Source organism: Ilyonectria robusta (genome assembly GCF_021365365.1).
Source record: "Ilyonectria robusta strain PMI_751 chromosome Unknown BGZ61scaffold_7, whole genome shotgun sequence".
In the NCBI taxonomy this organism is placed as follows: Eukaryota; Fungi; Ascomycota; class Sordariomycetes; order Hypocreales; family Nectriaceae; genus Ilyonectria; species Ilyonectria robusta.
The window spans coordinates 1,453,232-1,476,150 of NW_025764441.1; the positions used below are offsets into that span (position 1 = coordinate 1,453,232).

General features: G+C 48.9%; 8 protein-coding genes across 8 annotated transcripts; 3 read left to right on the top strand and 5 right to left on the bottom strand.

Annotated features, from left to right (window-relative positions):
* Nucleotides 1-52: 52 nt before the first annotated feature.
* On the bottom strand, nt 53-1,488 carry BGZ61DRAFT_531218 (uncharacterized protein; the record flags this gene model as incomplete). Its single annotated transcript, XM_046253674.1, has 6 exons — nt 53-141; nt 195-300; nt 352-801; nt 873-967; nt 1,055-1,291; nt 1,404-1,488. The coding sequence occupies 6 exons, from the start codon at nt 1,486-1,488 to the stop codon at nt 53-55; spliced, it is 1,062 nt and encodes a 353-aa protein (XP_046106274.1).
* A 1,325-nt stretch (nt 1,489-2,813) lies between these two features.
* BGZ61DRAFT_531219 (uncharacterized protein) lies at nt 2,814-5,322 on the top strand (the record flags this gene model as incomplete). Its single annotated transcript, XM_046253675.1, has 6 exons — nt 2,814-3,004; nt 3,055-3,808; nt 3,860-4,056; nt 4,103-4,299; nt 4,372-4,785; nt 4,847-5,322. 6 exons carry the CDS (start codon nt 2,814-2,816, stop codon nt 5,320-5,322), a joined length of 2,229 nt encoding a protein of 742 aa, XP_046106275.1.
* Nucleotides 5,323-5,632: 310 nt separating this feature from the next.
* On the bottom strand, nt 5,633-9,148 carry BGZ61DRAFT_531220 (ankyrin repeat-containing domain protein; the record flags this gene model as incomplete). Its single annotated transcript, XM_046253676.1, has 4 exons — nt 5,633-8,478; nt 8,536-8,658; nt 8,711-8,925; nt 9,012-9,148. The coding sequence occupies 4 exons, from the start codon at nt 9,146-9,148 to the stop codon at nt 5,633-5,635; spliced, it is 3,321 nt and encodes a 1,106-aa protein (XP_046106276.1).
* A 2,156-nt stretch (nt 9,149-11,304) lies between these two features.
* On the bottom strand, nt 11,305-12,682 carry BGZ61DRAFT_349622 (lipase esterase family protein; the record flags this gene model as incomplete). Its single annotated transcript, XM_046240160.1, has 7 exons — nt 11,305-11,422; nt 11,495-11,567; nt 11,634-11,895; nt 11,947-12,024; nt 12,093-12,150; nt 12,200-12,293; nt 12,358-12,682. The coding sequence occupies 7 exons, from the start codon at nt 12,680-12,682 to the stop codon at nt 11,305-11,307; spliced, it is 1,008 nt and encodes a 335-aa protein (XP_046106277.1).
* Nucleotides 12,683-13,339: 657 nt separating this feature from the next.
* On the top strand, nt 13,340-14,598 carry BGZ61DRAFT_349761 (short chain dehydrogenase reductase; the record flags this gene model as incomplete). Its single annotated transcript, XM_046240172.1, has 7 exons — nt 13,340-13,436; nt 13,498-13,546; nt 13,598-13,663; nt 13,714-13,865; nt 13,927-14,206; nt 14,267-14,394; nt 14,456-14,598. 7 exons carry the CDS (start codon nt 13,340-13,342, stop codon nt 14,596-14,598), a joined length of 915 nt encoding a protein of 304 aa, XP_046106278.1.
* A 667-nt stretch (nt 14,599-15,265) lies between these two features.
* BGZ61DRAFT_505397 (uncharacterized protein) lies at nt 15,266-16,979 on the bottom strand (the record flags this gene model as incomplete). Its single annotated transcript, XM_046251831.1, has 4 exons — nt 15,266-15,402; nt 15,439-15,562; nt 15,630-16,279; nt 16,373-16,979. 4 exons carry the CDS (start codon nt 16,977-16,979, stop codon nt 15,266-15,268), a joined length of 1,518 nt encoding a protein of 505 aa, XP_046106279.1.
* A 445-nt stretch (nt 16,980-17,424) lies between these two features.
* Nucleotides 17,425-20,057, bottom strand: BGZ61DRAFT_449327 (acetoacetyl-synthase). Its single transcript, XM_046245596.1, has 9 exons — nt 19,740-20,057; nt 19,032-19,667; nt 18,933-18,968; nt 18,791-18,871; nt 18,613-18,737; nt 18,491-18,555; nt 18,286-18,435; nt 17,930-18,233; nt 17,425-17,884 (listed from the first exon to the last, which is right to left on the bottom strand). Exons 1-9 carry the CDS (start codon nt 19,974-19,976, stop codon nt 17,452-17,454), a joined length of 2,067 nt encoding a protein of 688 aa, XP_046106280.1. The 5' UTR covers nt 19,977-20,057; the 3' UTR covers nt 17,425-17,451.
* Nucleotides 20,058-20,941: 884 nt separating this feature from the next.
* BGZ61DRAFT_531225 (uncharacterized protein) lies at nt 20,942-22,171 on the top strand (the record flags this gene model as incomplete). Its single annotated transcript, XM_046253677.1, has 2 exons — nt 20,942-21,339; nt 21,397-22,171. The coding sequence occupies 2 exons, from the start codon at nt 20,942-20,944 to the stop codon at nt 22,169-22,171; spliced, it is 1,173 nt and encodes a 390-aa protein (XP_046106281.1).
* Nucleotides 22,172-22,919: the final 748 nt, after the last annotated feature.

Below are 22,919 nucleotides of genomic sequence, written 5' to 3' on the forward strand. Positions count from 1 at the left end.
ATACCTTCTGCTCACAGCCCTGCCCTCGTAAACCTCCATTGCATACTCCAAATCACTCGAACTCTTCAATCAACCCCTCTTCGTCCACCATGAAATTCATGCTCCAGAGCTGCAACGCAATCCCCAGCATCGCAATGGTGTCTAGGTTCTAAGTCAACTGCAAATTTTACACACGGATGAACGCTCAGACTTACCAGCATTCCTATCACTCTTCACTTCTAACACGCATATCCAGTCATAGCAGTAGTTTTTTGGCACATCCAAAGTGTCTCCTGTTCCTCCCAAGCGAGTATGGGCAAGCTGAACGTGTTAGATATTTGCGCCTTAGTCTTGGGTCTGTTTGATACTCACCTCGTGTAGCATGGTTGAACTCATTGTCTTTAAACCGTCAATCATGGAGAAAAGCCGTACGTCCCCTTGGTCAAGGAGCTTATCGTTGCGTTCATCCATCCACGTGCGAAAGCTGACACTCCTGACTTCGTCGATCAACACCTGGTTTAGACGAATGAATCCTTTGTCCTGCCACTCCCTGACGAACCACGGGCAAACATCGATGGTGTAAGGCATATCAGGCTGGGGAATGTCGGGCACACCCGGCAGGTACCTCTTGAATATCGAATTTTGCGTCGACATTTTCACTTTCTCTATACCGTCGCCGTACTTTAATCCGCTTTTGTAGCAAAAACTATCAAGGAATGTGAATGCGCTGCTTGTAACTTTTCGATTGTTCCAAGCAGCGTTAAGCATGGTGGTCCTGCCGTTTGAATCTTTACTGAATCTCTTGAGATCACAGTAGATTTGCTGGATCCCAAAGCAATGGCCACATTGTCAGTTGTAATATGGAAAAAACAAGGAGGAGAAATATCTCTCACCACATCGTCCCAGGTCCTGCGATCGTTCCACTCCGGAGATCCAATACCGGGGTCTGCAGGAGCAGCTGCAAGATTCATAACCTTTTCGTATATCGCTGGACACATGTCCTATTAGTACACTTTTCATTTTGATTTCTTATGTAGCAAGAGGGCTGTCCGAGAACCAACAGGCTTTTACTTACCTCTTACGTTACTGAACTTCTGCTCGTACTTCTCGTCGTCTCCCAGCACCATCTTGCAGATCTTAGAAACTCTTTCATCATCCGCGTGTTGGCTCATGACATCGAATGCAATCTGCGCTCGTGCTCGAGCCTCATCCATGGCAGCAATGATACCGTCTCGGGGTCTGAGAGGCCCTTTGACTTCTGCCTCGTCTTTGACTTCTTCGGCGTTTGTGGGGTCTTCGAGGACCTCATTGTCTGCAACGCGTCAGTTAACCGTTTTTAACGGAAATGCATCGTGTGCATGGGGGATGACGGAGCCTTGCTTTGGAGCAACCAAAGACGGGTTCTTCGTCCATGAATTACATACCGCAGCTTTCATCAATTGCCCAGTTTTGCGCAAGGGACAAGGGAAAGAGGTACAGAGAGGCAAAAACAAATGTGGAGAGTCTCATGTTGGCACGAAGGATGGAACAGTTGAGTTCCTGTAGTGAGTAGAATGATATCTATGTGAATTGAAAGCCGACTGGGACCATGCCTATATATGGGTATTGTTGCATTACCACCAGCCCCGTCTGAGTCTTCACAACACATGTTGGTTAGATCCACGAAGAGGATTTGGAAACATCGCTTCGAAGGAACGTTCTCCAGCGGATGAATCCCACTGGCTGTGTCGTCTCAGGATTCTCCTGGCTAGCCGCCCGTCCGCTTATACAGAATACATCAGCTGAGGGTTAGACGCCCAACGATCCTTCTTCACTGTACAGCCGACGATATGCAGCAGGAAGGACCTGAAGCTTGGCAATATGCGCCTGAAACAAGCTGTTGGGTATGTAGATGGCATCAGCCAACGGCGGGCGGCAGGCAACCGACGAATCCCAAATCCTGACGGTATGGTCTGAATTAAGCTGTTGGCTATGAATATTGAAATAACCGAAGACACTAAACCTGCAGGGCGTTGACAGTTGGGGCTGTGCGTCCAGGATGTAAACCATCCGATGATAATTAAACTTACTGCATGTCTTAGTCCGGATAGAAGATATCGGATCCTCCGAAGGATCATAAGAACAGGAATCCCTTAGATCCTCGCAAAGAAAGCCAATGAGGAGCAGAAGAGAAGCGCCAAAGCCTGTTAGTACAGGCCTGATACAGGGCGTTGATTGGGTGTTGGTTGGGTGTTGGTTGGTTGTGTATGTGATGTGTAGCGACCAACATATGCCAAATCGAGCGGCACTAAGATTGGAATTACGCTACAGGAACATGCGGATGATCACGCAGTAGCTTGCTTTAAGCTTAATTAGCCGGTGATATCTACCTCTGACTGCGTTCTCCGAGTACGCGCCGATGTGTGCTTCGCAACCAACTGCAGGATTCTGGGAAAGGGTTATTATAGAGCCAACACTACTTCGCATCCTCTGTTTTTCTCGCCAACACGATATTCCTTCGTTTCACCATGTCCGATTAACCCCACAAATGCCCTGGACTCTGGTCTGATTAGCCGGAGCCTCTACACTGCCTTGGTAACTGGATAGTTTAGCCGCTGGCGTCTTTCATAGGATTCCGAGTGTGTGCCAACGTGATCCTTAGTGCAATTTCCAGATTCGTTGGTCGACCTAGCGGAATTTGGCTGGACTCGGCTGGACTCGACATCGGGGACAGTATCATTGCCATCGTAGACATAAAGGCCAACCTGCGCTGTCACGTCAACCAGAAAATAGAGCTACACACAGCTTTACCATTTTATCACTTGATTCATCGTTCCGAATATCTCACCCTCGTCATGCGGCTTCTTACCGCGTTTCGTTTTGGCTTGATGCCAAACCCCACGGCAACGTCCATTGGAGCCGCTGTAGGGGAGGCAGTCGAGGCTCTGGCTACGAGAACTGGAATGCACATCGCTGCAATCATTCCGACCACCTCTGGTCAGATAGGAGTCAATCCTGTCAGTATTCTGCCTCCGGCATCTGTATTGTAAGTGAGATCAGTGATTTGACGCGCACACCAGTCTGACATATCTGCAGTCGAGGCACCGTGTATGATACGGACGCTCCGACGGCCACGACGGTAACCACGGGTGGTCACACTGAAACCCACAAGGTTTACTTTGCTGTGGCCACGAATGCGGCTGGAGATCTTGACATCTCCATTGTTGACCCTGACCTTCGGTCTTTCTTGGAAAAGACAGCCGAAGAAGTGCCTGCTTGCGCCATATCCAAGCTTCGTCGTCGCCTTCGCAGTATCTTACTTCGACGCGAAGCCTGTGGTGCTCTCCGCTATATGGACGAATTCGAGTCTTATCCTAGCGCCGACGAAATCATCCAGGACCTGACCGATCAGATAGCCAGTGCCGCTCCTGACCATCCTGCGGTCAAGGAGTATCTGGAGCTTGAAACCGTGCCTGGCTCGGGCTCAGGCTCCGGAGGCTCGGATGTTGTTGAGACTGTGGAGCTTAGCCTTATGAGTGAAGAGGAACTCACTCTTCTCCAAGCAAGCGCCGGACCGGTCACCGGCGCCATGGGCCTTGGCTTCCTCACCTACATCTTTCATGTCTTCAATGCTGACAAGGCGGCTGCTAAAGAGGGAGAGAAAGTTGCCATTACTGGAGTACACATCCCTTCCAACTCTATTCAGACCGTGACTGAGACGAAAACCACGTCTACGAGTACTACGTCTACAGTTTCTTGTGCCGATCCTAGCAAGACAGACTTGTTTTGTCTCAAGGATGATTGCGAGATTGACCTACCATTGACGGAAGACACCAAGTTTGTTTGCAAGGTAGTTTTTACCCTCCGCCCCAAGAAGAATAGAACTTACTAATATGATTAGGGTGGAAAATACGAAGGCTGTGACTGTGCGACCGAGCCTGTAGTCCTCTCGCTACCAATCACCAAAAAGGAGGATGCAATGATGAAGCTTTTGGCCGACAACATGGTGTTCAATGATATACCAACGCACCCAAAGCTATCCAATTACGGAGAATGCGGAACATCGAATGAGAATATGGAGAGCAGCACTTGGTTCAAGTAAGTCCATCGGTCTACAAAAGTGACCACGCTAATCGACGTATAGCTTGGTTCAGAAGCTTTGCACGGATACCAAGCACTACAAACTGGACAAAGATTTCAGCGTTGAATACACTGCTGAAGACGTCTTTGCCTCAGGCTATGAAGATGATGTTTTCGAGTTTTACTTGAAAAAGAACGAAGGTGTTGAATGCAAAAACCCCTGCACTCAAATCTTCAACGATGGTTTTTCTAGCACATCATGTATGGCACCCATTCCGCCTTGCTTCCAATCCTTGACACTCCGTGTATGCTCAATATCTTACCATTGAACAGGCCATTATGACTCTCACACTCGAGCTCGCTCCGGAAGTATTAAACTGGATTGTGGTGAGGCCGGTTACGAGATCAGAAACGCCAAGTCCAAAGCTTCGGGACCACAGTGTGCAGACAACGACTGGAGCCCGCTTCCATCCAACGTCTGGAATGGACCAGCTGGAAACATCTATAACGTTTTCTGTCAGAACGTCACCCCGGACAAAAAGCTCGAGATCACGATTGACCCTTCTGGCAAGGCGGATCCCGTCCGGTGGCTGAAGCGATCACCACCACCCGATCCAAGTCTGTACGACGGTTACAGGGTCGATTTCCTTTGGAAGCCAAATGAGGATTCTAGCGCAATTGATTGTGAATTGTCGTGCGACGGGGTCATGGAAGCATTTGGCTCGTCAACTTGCGGACACAAAGGAAGTAAGTTTCCCATCCTTGTCCTGTCCTTGACGATGAACCAACCCGCTGACTTAACTATCAGGTGGAATGAGAAAAATGTCAACATCGGCCAGCTACAATGTCGGTTGCGGCACGTACTCGTACAGGATCCGCAAGAAGAGACACCCTTGGACTCTCGGAGAGCAGAAATGCTACAAGCCCGACCAATTCGGCGCGCACAAAGACGTTTCTCCCCCTCTTGTTCGGAGATTCAGCAAGAAAGCGTGCAAGAACGTGAAAGGCTACAAAATAGTCAAGGGAGATAGCGACTCAGTTCTTCACCACGAATTCACAAACGGCGGCGTCAAGTACCACTTCGAGGCCGGGTGGGATAATTCCTGCGAGTTGGAGGAGAAAAGGATGGAAGAAGTCAATGCATGGAAGCCACTTGGGGAAAAGAGTGACGCGAGGTGTGAGTCTCTATTTGCCAACAATTACAAGAACTGTAACAATGGTGGTGTTGGTGGAGAGATTATGGCAGGGTGTGTCAAGTACATATTCAAAGCGCTGCCGGAGTAGTGAGCGTTTGGGACAGCTATCTATGTACTATTTCGATTATTTCTGCTTTGATTTAGTCATTTTATATTCCTGCCGTGGAATCAAATATGTTCTCACTTGGTAATGCTGACGGTAATTTGTTAGAAAGCCCTGTTCTCGCAGCTTGGAATTGCTGCTAAGAACTAGGCTTGAGGAAATCGCGACTATTCGTAAATTCAAATGGAATGAGTAGATCATTGCTGTCTATACCGTATACTCCGTTCAATAAAGGAATATTCACACCTTATGACTACACTCTACTTCCCAAGACAAAACGACGATGTGCATTTCCTCAAGGCCTTTGCCATTCTCGAAGGACCTTCGCAAGTATTGGATGATGGTTTGAATCCGCGAACTCGGCCGCATCCTGGCACCGCTCCTGAATTGATTCCATTTCATTATCATTCTCAAGCAAGAGGTAGACCATATCCAGACGACCATGTTCAGCGGCGCCCTGAAGTGACGTCCGTCCTCCAGTAACCGCTGGCTCCGCGTTGACGTATGCCCCTTCCTCAAGGAGCAAGATAGCCATGTTGATGTTCCCATTTATAGCTGCGAGCTGTAATGCTGTTGCACCGTGATCAATGGCTGGCGGAGCATTAACATCGGCGCCACGAGATATGAGGTCTCGCACGAGAGGTAGATCGTCTCTCTTGACTGCAGCTTGTAAGGCGGTAGTACCGAAACTCGGTGCTGCGGGTGCGTTGATTTCTGCCCCAGCGTCAAGCAACATCTCAACAAGGCTCTTGCGACCCTCTTCAACAGCCATCTGAAGAGCCGTTGTAGCTCCAGATTCAGAGTGTATGTCAGCCCCAGCGTCTAGCAACATCTCAACAACGCGCTCGTGACCCTTTTCAGCGACTATCTGAAGTGCTGTTGTAGCTTCCCACGAGGTGTTTACGTTAGCCCCAGCGTCGATGAGTATCCTTATTGCCACTTCCGCATCACTACTGTCTAAACATGTAGCTGCTACGTGAATTGGAAACACCCCGTTTGATGACGGCTTGTTGGGGTCAGCGGAGCCACGGATTAGTGATTCTGTGATTCCACGCGAAAACCTGTCGTTGGTAAACGCATGGAGAAGAAGATTCCCTCCATCAAGCCCGGCTTGATTTAAATCAGCCCCTGAATTTATCAGGAGTTCAACCACGTCTTCGTGGCCGTATGCAACTGCGATGGCGAGTGGTGTTTGTGGGGGAGTCAGACCTGGGATCCTGTTGAGGTTTCTGCCCGGGTCGAGTGAGGGTCTGTTGAGGTTTGCCCCGGCGTGTAAAAGCCGACCCACAATATGGGCCTGACCAGTCCTGGCCGCAATGGCCAAGGGTGTTGTTTCAACATTTATAGGATCCGGGTTGGCACCGTTTTTCATTAGTAGGTTGAAGATGCTCTCGCTGTTTTCGTTGCTGTCGGTGTCGTCGTCGGTGTAGTCGGTGTAGTCGCTGCAGTGGCAATACTCGATGGCCGAGCAGAGTGCCACTTGATCGTTGGTGATCTGGTTGACATCTGCGCCAGCACGCAGTAGCCTTTCGGCCATCTCTACACCACCTTCCATGACAGCGGCCTGGAGGGCTGTTCGTCCATTTCCTAGGGATGCCGGGGCATTGACACTGGCACCCCATTGCAGCAGTTTGTTGACCAGTACCAGGTTACCCGTCGAAGCTGCAGCCTGAAGACACGTGAGACCATCATACGCGGCAGCATCGGCGTTGATGGCCGCGCCGCTGTTGATAAGGAAAATAACCAGCTCCGGTTCTCCAGACTCGGCTGCAGCTTGCACGGCTGTACGTCCTCCTCGGTGATAAGGAGCAGCATTCAGATCAGCACCATTGTCCACAAAGAGACTGACCAACTCAAAATCCCCTAATCTAGCGGCTTCTTGGACAGGCGTCATGCCGGCGAGATTCCTGCTGGCGGGGATATTGACGGTAGCCCCTCGTCCCAAGAGAAGATGCGCCACCTTCTGCCGCATAGACCGAGACAAATCCCCCGCAGAGATGTCTTGAAGTGCGGTTGAACCAAATATGCTGAGAGTATTGGTATTGGCGCCAGCGTCCAAGAGAAATTTAATCATGGCTAGGTGACCAAATCGCACCGATAACTGTAGCGGTGTTTCGGTGCCCAAGCGTGTGTCCGTTGCATCCATAGTGTCAAACATGTACAAACCTTTGTTGGCCGCCGCTTGACTAAACCACAATCCGTTGATATTCGCGCCTTCTTTTAGTAACAGCCGAGCTATTTCCTTGTGCCCATACGAAGCTGCGAGGCTAAGTGGGGTGCAGAGGGTCGACAAGGACATACTATTTCCGGAAGCTTTGCACTTTTCCCAGGTCTGAGTACAGATCGCCTTGTACTTATCTCCAACGGGCATATTGACGTCGGCTCCAGCTTCGAGTAAGACACTAACCATGCCTGGGTCCAGGTGTGAAACAGCTGCTTGAAGCGCGGAAAGGTGACCCGCCTCGATGTGATTAACATCTGCGCCAGCTGCGATCAATATCTCAAGAATCCGGATAGGTCGACCTTTTTGCGCAAGGAAGAGGTTGAGTGGGGGAATATGTTCGAATGGACCATAAATAGTGCCGTTAACATCAGCACCATGATCGAGAAGTTGCTGAACTATTCCAGAATCCGCAGAGAGTACCGCAGTTTGAAGAGCGGTTTTCCCGGTGAACGTAGAATCCGCGCTGTTTGGGCCGATGCCCTGTTCGAGGAGCATTGTGACAAAGGCTAGATCGTCAACCCTGATGGCGCTCAAGAGGAGGTTGGATGCGAAAATCATCACTGTAGGCCCCGTCATTCGAAGAATGTGTTCCATGACCGGCCTATGCCCACCTTCGATAGTCCATCTCAACAAGCCATCCATTTTTTCGTTAGAGAGACGTGCATTGGAAGAGAGAAAGACGGCCCACTGGAGGACCTGGACCAGTGGTTGGGGTTGCGATAGCCTGTCAATGTGGTGCTTGAAGTTGTCGTTCTGCTTTTTAGGCACCTTATCCTCTAATAGGTTGGATAAGTCTCCAAGAGCTTCTGTGTCCCACAGAAGCTGTTCCACAGGAATTCCGAAGACGATTTTGGCTACAGAAATTGCTTGATCGTATGAGGTTGATCTAAGAATGCCAGGTGACATGCTAGAGGTTGCTACGGGGTACGAGGTTAGCTCTGAGGTACTGAGAACCCAAGATATGGATTACGTACCTAGTGTTATGACATGGTCCTGAAATTGAAACCAAGGCAGGTTGTTGTACGTGATGAATAGACCTTCTCCAGTCGAGGGTGGAGTTCGGGCTATAATCCGGTCGGGGCTCATCTCGACATCAGCTGGGGAGGGGTTAGGTCGTGATCATCATTATAGCTCTCAGACGCAACTTACTTGAAGGTGCCGGGAAGGATGCGAGAGGGACGGCGTATCTGTTGAGCGCCTTCCTCCGCTTTTCCCCGTCGATAACCCTTCCACTCATAACGAGCTCGCTGTCTTTTCCAGACGCTTTCCGCTTCCGGACCAGAGTGTTGGCATGCTCCCATTCCTCTTTTTTGAAATTCTTTCGCATGTTCCAACCATCCAACTTGCGGACATACTGCGCCTTGCTATTGGCAGATTAGTATCTCGTGTCAAGGTGAATATACAGGTTGGAATGAGCAAAAAGGAGCCTATGAACGTATAAATGACTTACGTGGGCTCAAAACCATGATCTCTTGCCATGCAACTGATAAAATCTTCTAGCGTTTTGCCTTGCACAACATACATGTCCTGTATGTGGTCTTTGTGGCGATCCCACTCTGCAGCGGGGATTCTTGGCGCCCGTGACATGGTGAGATTGAGGTGGGTGGAGGAAGGCGTGGTTTAAAAGAGTAGATGATCTGAAGAAGTCAAATAGAGACACTCGGGAGAGAAAGAGGTAATGCTCAAAGAGAGAAGCTTGTACTGGGTCTTGTCTGAAGCTGTTGAGTTTGAGATGTGCGAGGAGGAGTAGGCTCTTTATGATTATCACGGTCGCACACTGAAGCCTGAGGCCGAAAGACACTGCCTGGTTTCTCAAAGTGCATATTCCATTTGGCCAAAATTCGCAATGCACATACCCTTGTCGGGCTACAGAGATGTGGCCATTGATTGGGTTGACATTGCATATATCCAATCGGAACTTACACACCTACTGTAGCTCTGTCTCATCAACGCCACGGTATACGTGGTGAGCTTGGCTGGGATGTCAGCAAATGATTGGCACAGTCCAAAATTCGCTTTCTGATTAACGCCACAGATGCACGGTGAGTCCAGCTTGACCTTGGGATTGATCCTGGTCTTGGTTGGCTGTGTCCAAAATTCGCTTTCTCAACGCTCCGCAATCATGCATTAGGGAGACCATGCTGGCCGTTGGTCGCGTCCAAAATTCGTCTTTCCAAACCTGAGCCAAAATTCGCTATGCGCTTCCGAACCGTTTCACTGGAATGCCGCTTATTGGCTGTGTCCAAACTTCGCTTTTTCCTGTCCTTATTCATAGCCATCATCATGGTGGCTGTGTCTGACCCTGGGCGCCACGCCTCATTTCTACGGGCTGCCAAAATTCGCAAATGCTTTCATACATATAGCAGATCACCCACCTAGCACCCTAAGGGATAGTTTCTCACCTTCTCACCCATCTATTCTTCTCAAAATACACTTCTGTCCCTAGTAATGGCATTGTCTACAGAGGAAATCATCTCCATTGTCGCCGCTCTGATAACTATACCCGGAGCAGCTGTGATCTTCTGGCGCTGCTGCACACGACCCAGGACTGCTACGGCTTCCGGTAGGTTTACCTCTACACATCGCGACTTCATATGGGCCGAACTAATTGATCTCTATGTAGTGGAGGAGGGACTGTCGGATCAACCCGAAGAGCATCGTCTGAGATCCCTTTCGTCTACGGCGCCATCACCCGACGTCATCTCGATTTACGACCGGTTCGATTCCGCCCCAAATAGAACAGCACCAAGTCAGCGACTGGCAGTTGGACTGTACATCTCATTCCACCCGGATCAGTGGCGATAGGGAATATCCATTGTTGAATAGGTCCCGTTTCAACACAAGATTGCCGTGTTCAGGCTTGCGACCTGTCAATTCTTGAGCTTTGGTGAAGGTTCATGGCCAATGTCGCCGATTTATAAAGCAGCGTTATGGGTATCACATTTTACATAGCATAGCTCATTGAGTCTCCTGATTCCGCCTTCTTGAATCATGTGCCCCCCAAATTTCCAATACAAGTTCTATACAAGATTGGGCAAATCTCAACGCTACAGTGCTTGCCTCCATGTCCACCTGTCACTTTGTTGCACTTGGCCTTATCCTCCAAAAACAGTAAGACTCGCTCGCCCCTCCCCTATCGCACGCACCCCCGCCAATTATTTTGCTGAACGTCGGCTTTAAAAATTAAGCGCACAAGAACTTGTACAGGAACTCGGTCTTCTGGGAATCGCTTTCTAGGAGAACATTTTATCACATCTAATTCGCGCTAAATTATGTCGGCAGATTTTTCGCAATTACATTGTCTTGATCCTCTCGCCCCGAACTGCTCCCCATCGTAGTTCAAATTATCCGGCGTGAGTGAAATCTTCTCTCCTTACATCACTCTGAAAGGTGAATGAGCCTCCCAATTCTAGTTGGTCTTGTCGCCGCAATTTGTGAATTGCTCGAATCATAGAATATGCGCGTATTGGCAAAAGCATCAACGACAAGCCGGAGGCGTCTAATAGAGCGGCGGCATCCGATGACCCAGACCGATTTACCATGAGCAAGCAAGTGGAGCCACGGCCGTGGGCATTCTCTTGGTTTACAAGTCGCAATGCCCGTTTTAGAAAATCTGAGCAGCGCTGAAGCAGAAAAAAAAGTAGGAGCGGGAGCAAGGGTGACATGTAAATTTGAGAGATGTCGATTTATGTACGGAACATATCTTGCTACGGTTCCGACCGTTGTATGTCTGAGACTTCCTCTTAGAACTGATTAATCCAATCCACCATGGCTTCAAAGTACTCGACAGATGGCTCTAGATCAGGATATACGTAAAAGGCATGCGGCATGCCAGGGTATATCTTCAATGTAATGTTTACACTGTGGGAGAGCCCGAAGTCAGCATCATCCTGGCTGTAATCTCAAAATAAACTTCTTTTTAACTCAACCTACCCTTCTGCTTTCATCGCTTCAGCGTATGCGAGTCCTTCGTCTCTTAGTGGGTCCATTCCTGCAACCTGAACCACTGCTCTTGATTAGATCTAGGATCGCATAACTGTAGTATGCTATGGATATGGTGCGCGAAACTTACATGCTGGTGGAAGGCCTTTGAAGGAGGGTGCTAAGAGTGGGCTTGTTCTTGGATCTGGATGAGCTCTTGGGAGGTAGTTTTTCCAGAAAATGCGCATCATTGACGCGCTGACAATTGGCGAGTTTGCGTTCTGCACGTACGAACTATACTCGTACTTGGATTTTGGAAAGTGATCTGGGTGGCAAGTGACGGGAATGTTGAGGATCTGCCCGATGATCCCCGTGATGCCTTCGTGAGAAGAAATTTGAGCGACTGCCGCACACTAAATCAGATTAGTTATCTGAAACCCGATATACGTGGCTGAGGACCGTACCACATTCGCGCCTGCGCTACCACCACCGACAATTATCTTTTCAGGATTGATTCCCAATCGGCCCGCATGTTGTTTACACTGATTGGGCAATGTATAAGCATGGACGACGATACATGTTTTTTTGAGAGGATTATTGTAATGCTCACCCATTTTAGCGCATCAACGGAGTCGTTCAAGGCATAAGGGAACGGAAACTCTGGTGCCCTTCGACAATGTTAGCTACGTGAGACCAGTTTGTCGACAAAGACCTGACCGTCGATAATCCACACTACACACAACTGCAGAACAATTCGCAGCAATTAGCCGATTTTGAGCTTCTTCTGTCTCGGGGCTGCCAGTCGTCCACCCTAGTTCATCAGTCAGGCGCGCAAATTATTAGGGCGGCGAGATGTGCATTTCATGCTGACCAACCTCCTCCATGAATATTAAAAAACAACAGGTGGCGGCTGCTTAGATGGACAGGTTCGTACATTCGAACCTTGACCTTTGCACCGTCTCTTACAATGACTTCGTCCTCCCTGATAATGATATCTATGCCTGGAACCGGAGCGTTCGCTGGAAGTGGTGGAGGCCGATATGGGACTTTCCGAAATTCTTCAAGCGGCAAGCTATAAAGTCTTTGGGCAAGAGGCTCAAGTTCCCGCTGCTTAGAAGCCACTTTATTCCATTCTGGATGTGCTTGGGACAAGTGGGCAAAGCGAGAATGCTCGCCGCCATCGTCTTGAGTTTGAGACATGTTCGGTAACAACGAGAAGTGTAATTTGCTCAAGCAAGTGTGGTGGTTCAGATACAGGGGGGTGGTAGTGTCATGAAGAGGGAAAGAACAAAGGAGCTGATTGAGGCTGAGATATTTGAGGCTAGATTACGATTCCACCTCTTAGTCAAGCCGACTCGGCGTTCCCCGAGGCCGAAATATTGAAATGCGGATTGGCACCCCATAAATTTGTACCACGAGCTTTCATTGTTGCGGTATTAGTGCCCTGGGCTCATCAACGCAGACTAGCAAAGCGAAGACCTTACGTCTAGATTTTGAATTTCTTCCTTGGTTGAAGTTGAACAACCTAGACGTAAGGTATGAACTTAGCACCATGGCTTTCTTCTGCCACACTGGGTCGGGCTGGTTTTAGGTGTGGCCCATGTTGATTGGCTATCCGGAGGTCCGAAAGGGTTGTTGTGTAAGGCGGGGAAGACCCGGCGATCGCCGGATCAAGGGCCGTTGTGCACTTTTCTTTGGTTAGGTCCGGACCGTATTTACATGTGGATATCGAATGATTGAAATATTAGGCCTCCAAGAGACACATATAATCGCAAAATTGTCAGACTTCTATTGCATTGAGGCATACCACTGTCTGTTGTTATCACAATCCAATCTTAACACCTTCACCCAACTACCATGTCAATCCCCGAATATCAGGATAACGGTCCCATAAAGGCCACCAGCGACATAAACCTCCATAAACTGACAGGAAAATCAGTCATAATTACTGGAGGTAAAATTTACCCGGTGCGGATATAGCTTGACTTTGGCTAGCAAGCTCATCATCATATTAGGGGCCAGCGGACTCGGCAAGGCTTACGCAACGGCCTTTGCTAACGCAGGGTGAGTGGCGTATGGCTTCTCATAGAGTATACAAACTAATAAGTCGTTGAGTGCCTTTGTTACGATTGGTGACTTTGATGAGATTGCCGGAAAGGCGACTGAGAAGGAGCTTTCGCCGTAAGTGCTTGATATTCAGCTCTGGTAGGACTCATCTCAACTGATTTTAGCAACGCGAAATTTGTCAAATGCGATGTTCGTGATTGGGATCAACAGGTCGCAGTTTTTGATGCTGCGCTTGCGAATTCTCCCCATAAAAGTATCGACGTTGTTATCGCCAACGCTGGCGTTGTTGGCGCTGATGATCTGAACAATCTTGACGGTAAGTACCAGTCTTAGACCTCGTTTAACAAAGCCCATCGAAATGTGACCGTGTAAGATAGATCCTTCGCAACCACCGGTCAAGCCAAACCTCAGAATAGTCGAGATCAATCTTATCGGTACCGCATATACCGCTAAGCTTGCACTGCATTTCTTCCGGCGTCAGCCACAGGATTCATCGCGAGATCGATGTTTGATCATCAAGGGCAGTGTTGCAGCTTATGCTGATCAGCCTGGATCGCCCCAGTACAACATATCGAAGTGGGGAGCTCGCGGGCTGTTTCGGAATCTTCGGCGGACTGCTTGGAGAGAAGGGATTAGAGTCAACTTTGTGGCTCCGTGGTAAGAGATATTTCAACTGGAAAGCGTTGGAAGATTGCTGACAGGTGGTGCCCACTCAAGGTATGTGCGTACGCCGATTCTTTCAGACAAAGTCATCCAATATCTTGAGTCGAAAGGGGTCAATTTCGCAACAGTTGACGACTGTGCGAGAGCCATGGTAGATATTGCGTCTGACAAGGATATCAACGGTAAGTGATGCGGCGGAGGTGACGTAGTAGTAAATTTGAAATGCTAATGTACCATGGATAGGTCGCGCCTTGGGCATAGTACCGCGAGAGGAGGCTTCCGAAGGCTACATGGATCTCCAGCACGACGATTACCAAGATGGCGACTTTTTGAAGGGATGGCAGGAAATCGTTCTGGCCACAGCAGAATCCATTGTGACCATCTAGATTTGGGATGCGTGATTGGAAAGTGGTAGGATGCAAGAAAGCATGTGGTGAACCGAATACATTTTGTTATTTCGCAATGCTATTTTTATTACTGGAACTGTCGCAATGAAAAATGGTTATTTGACAGTCTACTCGAAATCTCACCAAGCCCCACACAGTACTGAGTGAGGGCGTGAGCAGGGGACACTAAGAACACACAACCCACCCAGAGGCAGAGCTGTGATAACCGCAATAGTGTTGTGACAGAAAGTTCGGATAGGGTCGAGATCAAATCCGTATAAATAGCCTGACTGAGCAAAGATGATGACTTTCTCAGCTGATACCATTTGATCAAATAGATCTCTGAGAGGTCTTAAAAGAACGGGCCAAATGACTGTGAATTAAATAAAATGCTAAAAGAGATGATCCTTGCCAATGGATCTTGTGCCAGACCTTCCCAATTTATGGTCTCAATGGGTTAAGCCACTGGTCCCTCCCCGGCACGGTGTTTCCTGTTGAAGGAAGCCGTCAATCCTAGCCCTAGTGGCTGCAAGTGATGAGATGACCTTTATCCCCAAAGACCGGAAACCCCCGACTCAGTACGAGCACCACACGCCTTTTTTCTTCGTGACCATCGATAGTGGAAAATTGAGTACTCTTCGACACTTTCCTTCCTCTTGTACACCTGTCAAGTGCGCAAGGGAAATGCAACATGGCCTTCAAACTTTTCCCAGGTGAGATGAAGCAGTCCCTTCAAATCAGCGTCTCTGAGAAGCTTGCAATCTGCTTTGTGGCCCTTCTCGTGCCAGCCAGCAGTCTGACAGGCTGTATTGCAGTACCAAAAAAGAGAACACTTCGCACAGCGATTCCGCAAGGGCGCCTGCGTACCGCAGCCGTGACATACTCTGTTTCCATTCGTTTCTGTTGAGAATGTTTGGACCCGGTCGCTCAAAGCCAACAAATTGTTGAGCGATGTTCGAAATACCTGCGTGAGCACGCTTTGTTAGAAATGTCTCCAAAGTTCGTTGTCTGAGTGGTAATGGCAATGGTACCTTGAGCTTCACCGGTTCTTCATGACGGATTCCAGTTTCGAGAATGCTGAACGCGTGGCGCTGTGCATAGAGAATAGCAATTGTATAGCCATTGCGAATCTGTGATGGCGCCATTTCACTGCCACGCCCTTCGGTGTAGAAGATCAGCTGAACCGTCTTGCCGTCAACATCTTTGACGTTCATCCGTAGACGAGCCAATGTGTCAAAGCTGACAATCTCAGCCAGAAAACACCAATGCTGCCGTGGCCGGTACGTAAGCCCGTCCCTGCTTTCGTAGAAGATGGGATCCGCATCTGTCTCGTCTGGCAAGTTCATAAAACTTGGGAATACCGCCTGGTCACGGAAGTTCACTGGCTGTCCGAGTTGTCTTGGCTTCTGCCTTCTCCACAGCCAGTCTTCGAACTCTTCCGGGGTGAGATCCTTGGGAATTTCACTCACAGCAGTCTTCCACTTCATCGACAATCCATATGCCTTGTTCTCTGAGGGGTCCTGAGACAGCACATTGCTTTGAAGCTGGGGGCTGTCGTCACCGTCCATGGTAATGCATCCAAGCCTGGCCTTCTCAATAAAGATTCGTGCCCTGGCTAGGTCTCCGTTGACGATAGCAATTTGTGCAGCGTCGAAGAACGCCCTTGGCACACCACTGCCATCTAGTCCTTGTTCGTTGCAAAGACAGACGATTCGATCAGCGTATCAGAGGGTTCGTTCTGGAGCCGATAAGATCCCCACCAGGCCAGTTTCACCCATGGAACCTTCTAGTCTCAAAATCTCATCTAGCCTTCGATCACTTTCTTGGCTCTGGTGTGGTGGCAAGGAGCAAAGACGACATGAGCAGGTAAACATGAATGTTGTTCGCAGAGCCTCTTGGCGTGTTTCGCGGTTATTATGGGTACCGAGATAATGAATTGTGATCTCGTGTCCCTCCTCGATGTCTCGCAACGCATGGATGGTGTGCCGCTTGGTATTCTCGTTCCAGCCTCGATGGGCGTTGTTCTCGCAAGCATGATTGATCCGAGATGCCTCTAGGAAAACACTTCCTTCTCTCACATCATCCACGAAAGCAAGTGCGTTCGTCCGTACAATTCCAATATACCGTGAGTAAGCGTCGTCGGAATACATGTTATGTAGGGAGAGGAAGGCTTGCCGCTGGTCTTGAGTAAGCGCGTCGACTTGTTCGCATATTAATGCTTGTAGGGTCTGGCGGTTAAGAGGAGCGCCAGGCACCCTGATTAAGGGCTCTTCAGATAGGATGCGTGTGCCCTTGGCGATTCTTCGTGTAGCGACGAGTCCCTTCCCTTTCCCAGGGATCTCTTGAAGAGAATACATTGGGTCACCTGTCAGACTCGCCATTGTACGGCAGTCTTCGTTAAATTCAACTCAGGATCGAATGGCCAGTGACAAGAATACTTGTCATCAAGATACAGCCGGACCAAAATCCTTAGGTGTGTCTGAAAAGAAATCTGCGGGGGTCCTCTAGGTCTGGCAGAAGCTGAAATACTATGAACATTGGCCCAATTTCATGCGTTGATACCCGATGATGTCAGTGTGGCTGGTCTGAGGTAACCAAAGGCTCACAGTTGGAGCCAATAAATTATAAGTGTGACAAAACATCTTGACCCCCGAGAACCGCGTCGTGTAACCTGGACGAGGCCACTGACGCATTTTCAAACATTTTAATCCCCCAACACAGAGAAATGGATATTGAAAAGGAAGATCTCTTTCCACTACGTTCCACAAATTCGCTGTTCCAATGTGGAATGGAGAACTTCTATTAATGGAATAGCAATCTAATGATGTTTGTAAACCATGGTTCTCTAACTAGTTATAGTTTACTACCCTTGCGGGTATCTACTGTAACGGACGGCAAATTCTGAAACTGGGTGTATAGTTTCAATGCCTCTGGATTGGCTACTGTCCCGCTAACAGTAGCCTTTCGACAGCAGACGATATGCTTCACATTGATCTCGCACTTCTTTCCATTGACAGTGTATGGGATGTCTGCAACCTCGAAGATGAAACTCGGGACATGTCGGGGAGTGTACCTCTCCCTGATGGCAGTCTTCAAACCTTTGACCAGATCATCTGTGTATTTGGAGCCTGTATTCATCTTGATGAACAGAAGTACTCTCTCGTCCGCATCAGAGTCTCGTCTTTGGCCAACACAAATGCTATCGGCGATTTGAGGAAACGAATCGACAACAGCATAGATCTCAGCAGACCCAAACCGAACCCCCGATGGATTCAAAACACCGTCGCTGAATATTGTTAGTAAGAGTTTGCAAGTGACAAGAATTACTTACGATCTTCCCAGCATGACTAAGCCGCCTGTGTCTGGAAGTCGCTGAATAAAGTCGCCTTGACACCACACTCGAGGTCCAAAGCGGTCAAAGTAAGACGACCGGTACTTTTCATGATTATCGGGACCATAAAATTGGAGTGGCTGACTCGGAAAAGGTTTCGTGCAAACCAGCTCCCCGGGGGCTCCTGAGAGCTCAATGGAAACGGAATCGCTTTGGGCGCTGTCTACAATGTCTACCGCCATACCAAGAGCCTTCGCTTGGATTTCACCGGAATAGACTGGGAGAATAGGAGCTCCTCCTACAACTGAAAATCATTGGTTAGCGGATGGCAGGTGTTGTGAGAGACAAAAACTCACAGCATCCCGAGATGTCTGTCCCACCGCTCATCGAGACCAGTTGAGCACGGGGTGGAAAGGCTGTTTGATAGAACCATTCGTACAGATCAGGAGATAGCACAGAACCGGTAGATGTTACTACCCTGAGTCTAGAGAGGTCGAATAGTTTGCCTGAAGTTGCAATGTCTTAGTTCCAATCACATATATAACATGGTGGGTGACTTACGAAGCACAATCTCACGGCTCTTCAGCTCGGCAAGATAACGTGGAGATGTTCCAAATACGCTGACTCTGTACTCCTAGTTAGCTTCGAACGGCTAATTAGTTCAAATAATCTGGAACAATTACCCAACTTCTTCTGCGAGCTGCAATAACACCGTCGGCGTGGGGTGGAACGGAGAGCCATCATACAGCAGCATCGCGGCTCCAGATGATATGTTGACAAAGTTCAACACCCACATGACCCAGGATGTCTTGAGTTTGGTTAGACTTCCGTGTGTCAATAGTGAGGACGATCGAGGCTTACGGTGGTGTACTGAAAGACAATGTCCTCTTTGCGAACGTCATGTTGCAAGATCATATCCGTCTTCACCTTCAAAGCCACACCCTAGGTAAATACTCAATCAGCTCCTGTCATCTCTTTCGGCCCGGCTTGAAATAGAACTTACACCCGCAGAGTGGACAATGCATTTTGGTTTGCCTGTCTGACACGGTCGAAGTTAATACACTGCTGCCCAAATAACGGCTAAAGTAATCTAGGGACGTACTGTGCCGGACGAGTATAATATGAAGGCGGGATGAGAAAATGGAAGCATGGCAAAATCCAAATTTCCACCAGTGCCGCGACGGAGAAAATTGGTGTAAGAGCATCCGCGGTAGATGTTATATGTACGCATGTCGAGGTCGCAATAAGGGATCAATACAACATCCTTTAGGGTGCCGCTGCCAAGAGAAAGAGCCTGGGACCATTGTTCGATGCGACCCCCAAGCTTGATCAGTTTTCCTGAGTAGATGTACCCATCATCAGCAAAGATTATTTTTGGTTCGACTTGCTGATAGCGGTCAATGATAGCATCGGGCCCCAGGTCCGGTGATGAAGAAGACCAGATGGCACCAATAGATAGAGCTGCTAGACATAAAACGATGGAATGAACCGAATTTGATATGACGGCTGCCACAACGTCGCCGGGTACAATGGAGGAGTTGATCATTGCATCGCGCGCTACCCGGACCCGATATCGGAGATCCTGCCAGGTGACCTTTTCGATTCCAGGAACGCCTTCTCTTGAGAAGTGAATAGCCACGTCCTGGTCTTTGCCATTGCGCAGGAGAAATTCGGCAATGTTCATCCTCTCATTAGGGAAAAATTGAGGGGGAGGGAAGAGAACCCCAGAAGTTGCATCCTAGCAATATGGTTAGCATCAAGACCGAAGCAAACATAGTACACTGCTGGGACCGCCATTTGACTGCGTTACCTCTTGGCTCAATACGCAGCCAGGTTCACCTGATCCTCTCGGGGCTAGCTGCAGCCATGTATATGCATCTCTCCAGAAGTCCTGGAACGTCTCATCGCCAACCGACCATTGATGCAGGTCTTCGTAAGTACGAAGTTGGAGGCCATGTTTTTGATTCACGTGCGTCATGAACTTGGTGATGTTCATTTCGTCCACTTTGCGGGGCTCCCATATCGGCTTCTTGTGATTGACAGCCATTGTTGCGGGTGTCGACTGGGTCGTTAGTCACGTTGGAATCTCATCAATTGAATTTTAGAAGACGCCCTCACATCGACGAAGAATGCTACTTAGGCTAAAGGGTTCACAACCCACGGTTTCGTGGTTCGTGATGGGTCTGGATAAGGCTCCGTGAACGGAAGATGGACACACTGTGCCGAATTCCCCGCAACGTCACCTCGGCAATTCCGCGCATTCCTGCAATGATTCAGCAGTTCATCGGGTTAGGCTTAATGTCTCATGGCTCGGCCGCCACCGAGAGCCGACCAAGGCCGTTATGGCGGAGGTTTTGCGGGCTTCGGTCATCGCCGCCCCGGCCTAGTGACCGAGGTGTTTCGGGTTCGGCTTCACCTCTCTCGGGTTCGGGTTCGCTTAGAGGTCAAGTTGATAACGACCGAAGAGAACTCCACAATAGCGACTCTCGATTAGCTACGGATCCACGGTGAATTTTACCAGCTAATTGATGCATAATTCAATTATTTTGAGGGTAGTAAATATATTCGAAGATAGACGGGCGACCGGGAAATGTGGTTGGATATCGGCCAAGGCCGGTTTGAGTCCCGGTACCTCACGCCACCCGGCTGCATCCCGAGAGAACGAATAGCGACTAGAATGGCCATGGTAAGATTGAAAGCACAGTTGAGCTGGGATGAGAAACCATGGAATACACAGAACCTGCACGATGGAGCCTTAAACGTGCTGTGTGTGCCATACTTGGGCTGAACCCTTGTTCCCGGTTTGCTGTTCGACGGCACAATGGACTAGCATCCCATTATTTCGGACCTCAGTATAAACCCACCCTTGGACTTATGCCTGAGTAATATCTGGTTCCCCCAAATATGACCACGGCGTCTCCCCAATGAAATTTCTTTTGGCTCATCATCTCGCTCCCGTCACCCTTTCTGCCTCTTTTTACGATGACGAAAGACACCCAGAAACGAAAGAAAATGGCACCCTACAAGGACGATCTTCTGAATGAGCCCAAGAAGCGAGGCATGTATCAGTGGGTACTCATTGCGTTCTACTTGACGTGTGCCGCGCTTGTCCACTACGGTATGTGGGTGCAGTCCGGTTCTTGGGGCTTGGGCAGTCAGTTCGGGCAAATCATTTCCACGGGATCATTCCCAGACGACCCCAAGTTTCCTCTCAAGCGGACGTACGTCGGAATCCCGGCCATCGATGACTATCTTGTCTTTCTGGCTGCTGCATACATGCCTGGACTCTGCTCCTGGAACAAGAGATTCGGGACTTTACAAATGTACTTTCTCGGACATTTGATCCAGCCTATTGCTATCTGGACTATCGAGGCATTCCGGAGTCGCAACACGATGACGTTATTGGCACTGTGAGTAATAATCCTACATCCCGCCGTGCAGAAGTGCAGAATCTAATAAAGAATTAGTCCCACCATCTGGTTCACGTTGGTTCAGTGGGCCGGCGTTGGCATCTACATGCCCATTTACTACGCTGTCTACACGTGGATTTCCGACGTGGAATCGTATTGGTCGCCGTTGAAGCGGTTCGTTCCCATCAAATACGCAAAGACACTGCTGGCCGCCAACTTCGTCGGGTACATCCTACCAACCATCTTGATGTTTATCCCTTGGAGCAACCCATACACCATCCAGAATTTCGAGGCCCTCTGGCAAGTGTCGCCGATGCTCGTACCGCTACTCACAATGATTTTCGGCACCATATATGCCTGGCAGAGCCCGAAGTCGTCTGAGGATAAGCTTAATCCGCTCTCAAAAGAGGAACCGAGTGATCTTGCTAGCCTGAAGCTGATCTATATTGTCACCGGCGCCTGTGGAGTCTTTCTACATTGGGGGATCATGATCAAACTCTTGACCTCAACTGACCCTGGCTTGACCTTTGGCAGTGTCTTTTTGCCAGATTGGTCGGCGACTGCCAAGCCCTTAGGTGAAGGAATTAAAAATCTGTTCCTGGCCGACTTCTGGGGATACTACCTGGCATCTTACGTTTGGTGTGCCAGTGCTATTTGGGACCTCAATCGCGTTGGCCAAACGGATATAGATATCACCACCGCATCTGTGGCAATCTTAGCCGGACACTTCATCGTCGGGCCTGGTGCCGCTATGTCTGCCGTGTGGTACTATAGGGAGGATGTTATGGCTCTCCATACTGTTCCCAAGAAGGAGAAGTTACACCGCAATTAGACTGAGTCTGTTGCTTCCAGCCCATTATTGCAGAGAATCTCTTCACATCGGCATAAAGAAATCAAGAAGACTGGATTAAATGGGCTATATTTGGTATACGAAGGTCTTTTATAGTGGAATAAACAAGTAATTGCCGCTCTACGAAGTGTCTTCATCTTATCAATTGCCATACTTATACCCGGGGGCAGTTGCTTCGAGGCTTGCATCAATTTGCAAGTTGCTACGAACCCCAAGTCACCATCTGTCGAACTTGATGAATGGGAAACCGCAGGGAAGCAGTGAAGAAGTTCCGAACTTTAAGTCATTCACAAAATTTATGGACCTAGCTTGTGATATATAAAATATGGTTCACTGGATAGCAGAATCAAAGTCTTAATCTACGGGGAGTGCACTGGAAAATATTCCTCGCCGTAAATTGACCTTTAAACTCTCGTATTGAATATGAAGCATTAGAAGAACAGAAATAAGACCCAGGGTTTCAACCATCGAAGTTGGAAGACAGTGATAGTACTACACGAGTCGTTCCGCTAATCGAAATCTGCGGCTCCCGTTACGTATTGGAGATTAATCTCCACCTGTAATTAAATAAAGAATATCAATGTAACAAAATATCGGAAGTGAGGTCCGACAGGAATGGCCTGCAATGGTCTCCGGGGCTTAATGGATGTTACATTCGGCGCCGAAGTCCCGTTTTCAGCTCCTGGTCCGGCAAAGCATCACAAGTCGCTACGGCACCTGAGTTTTGACC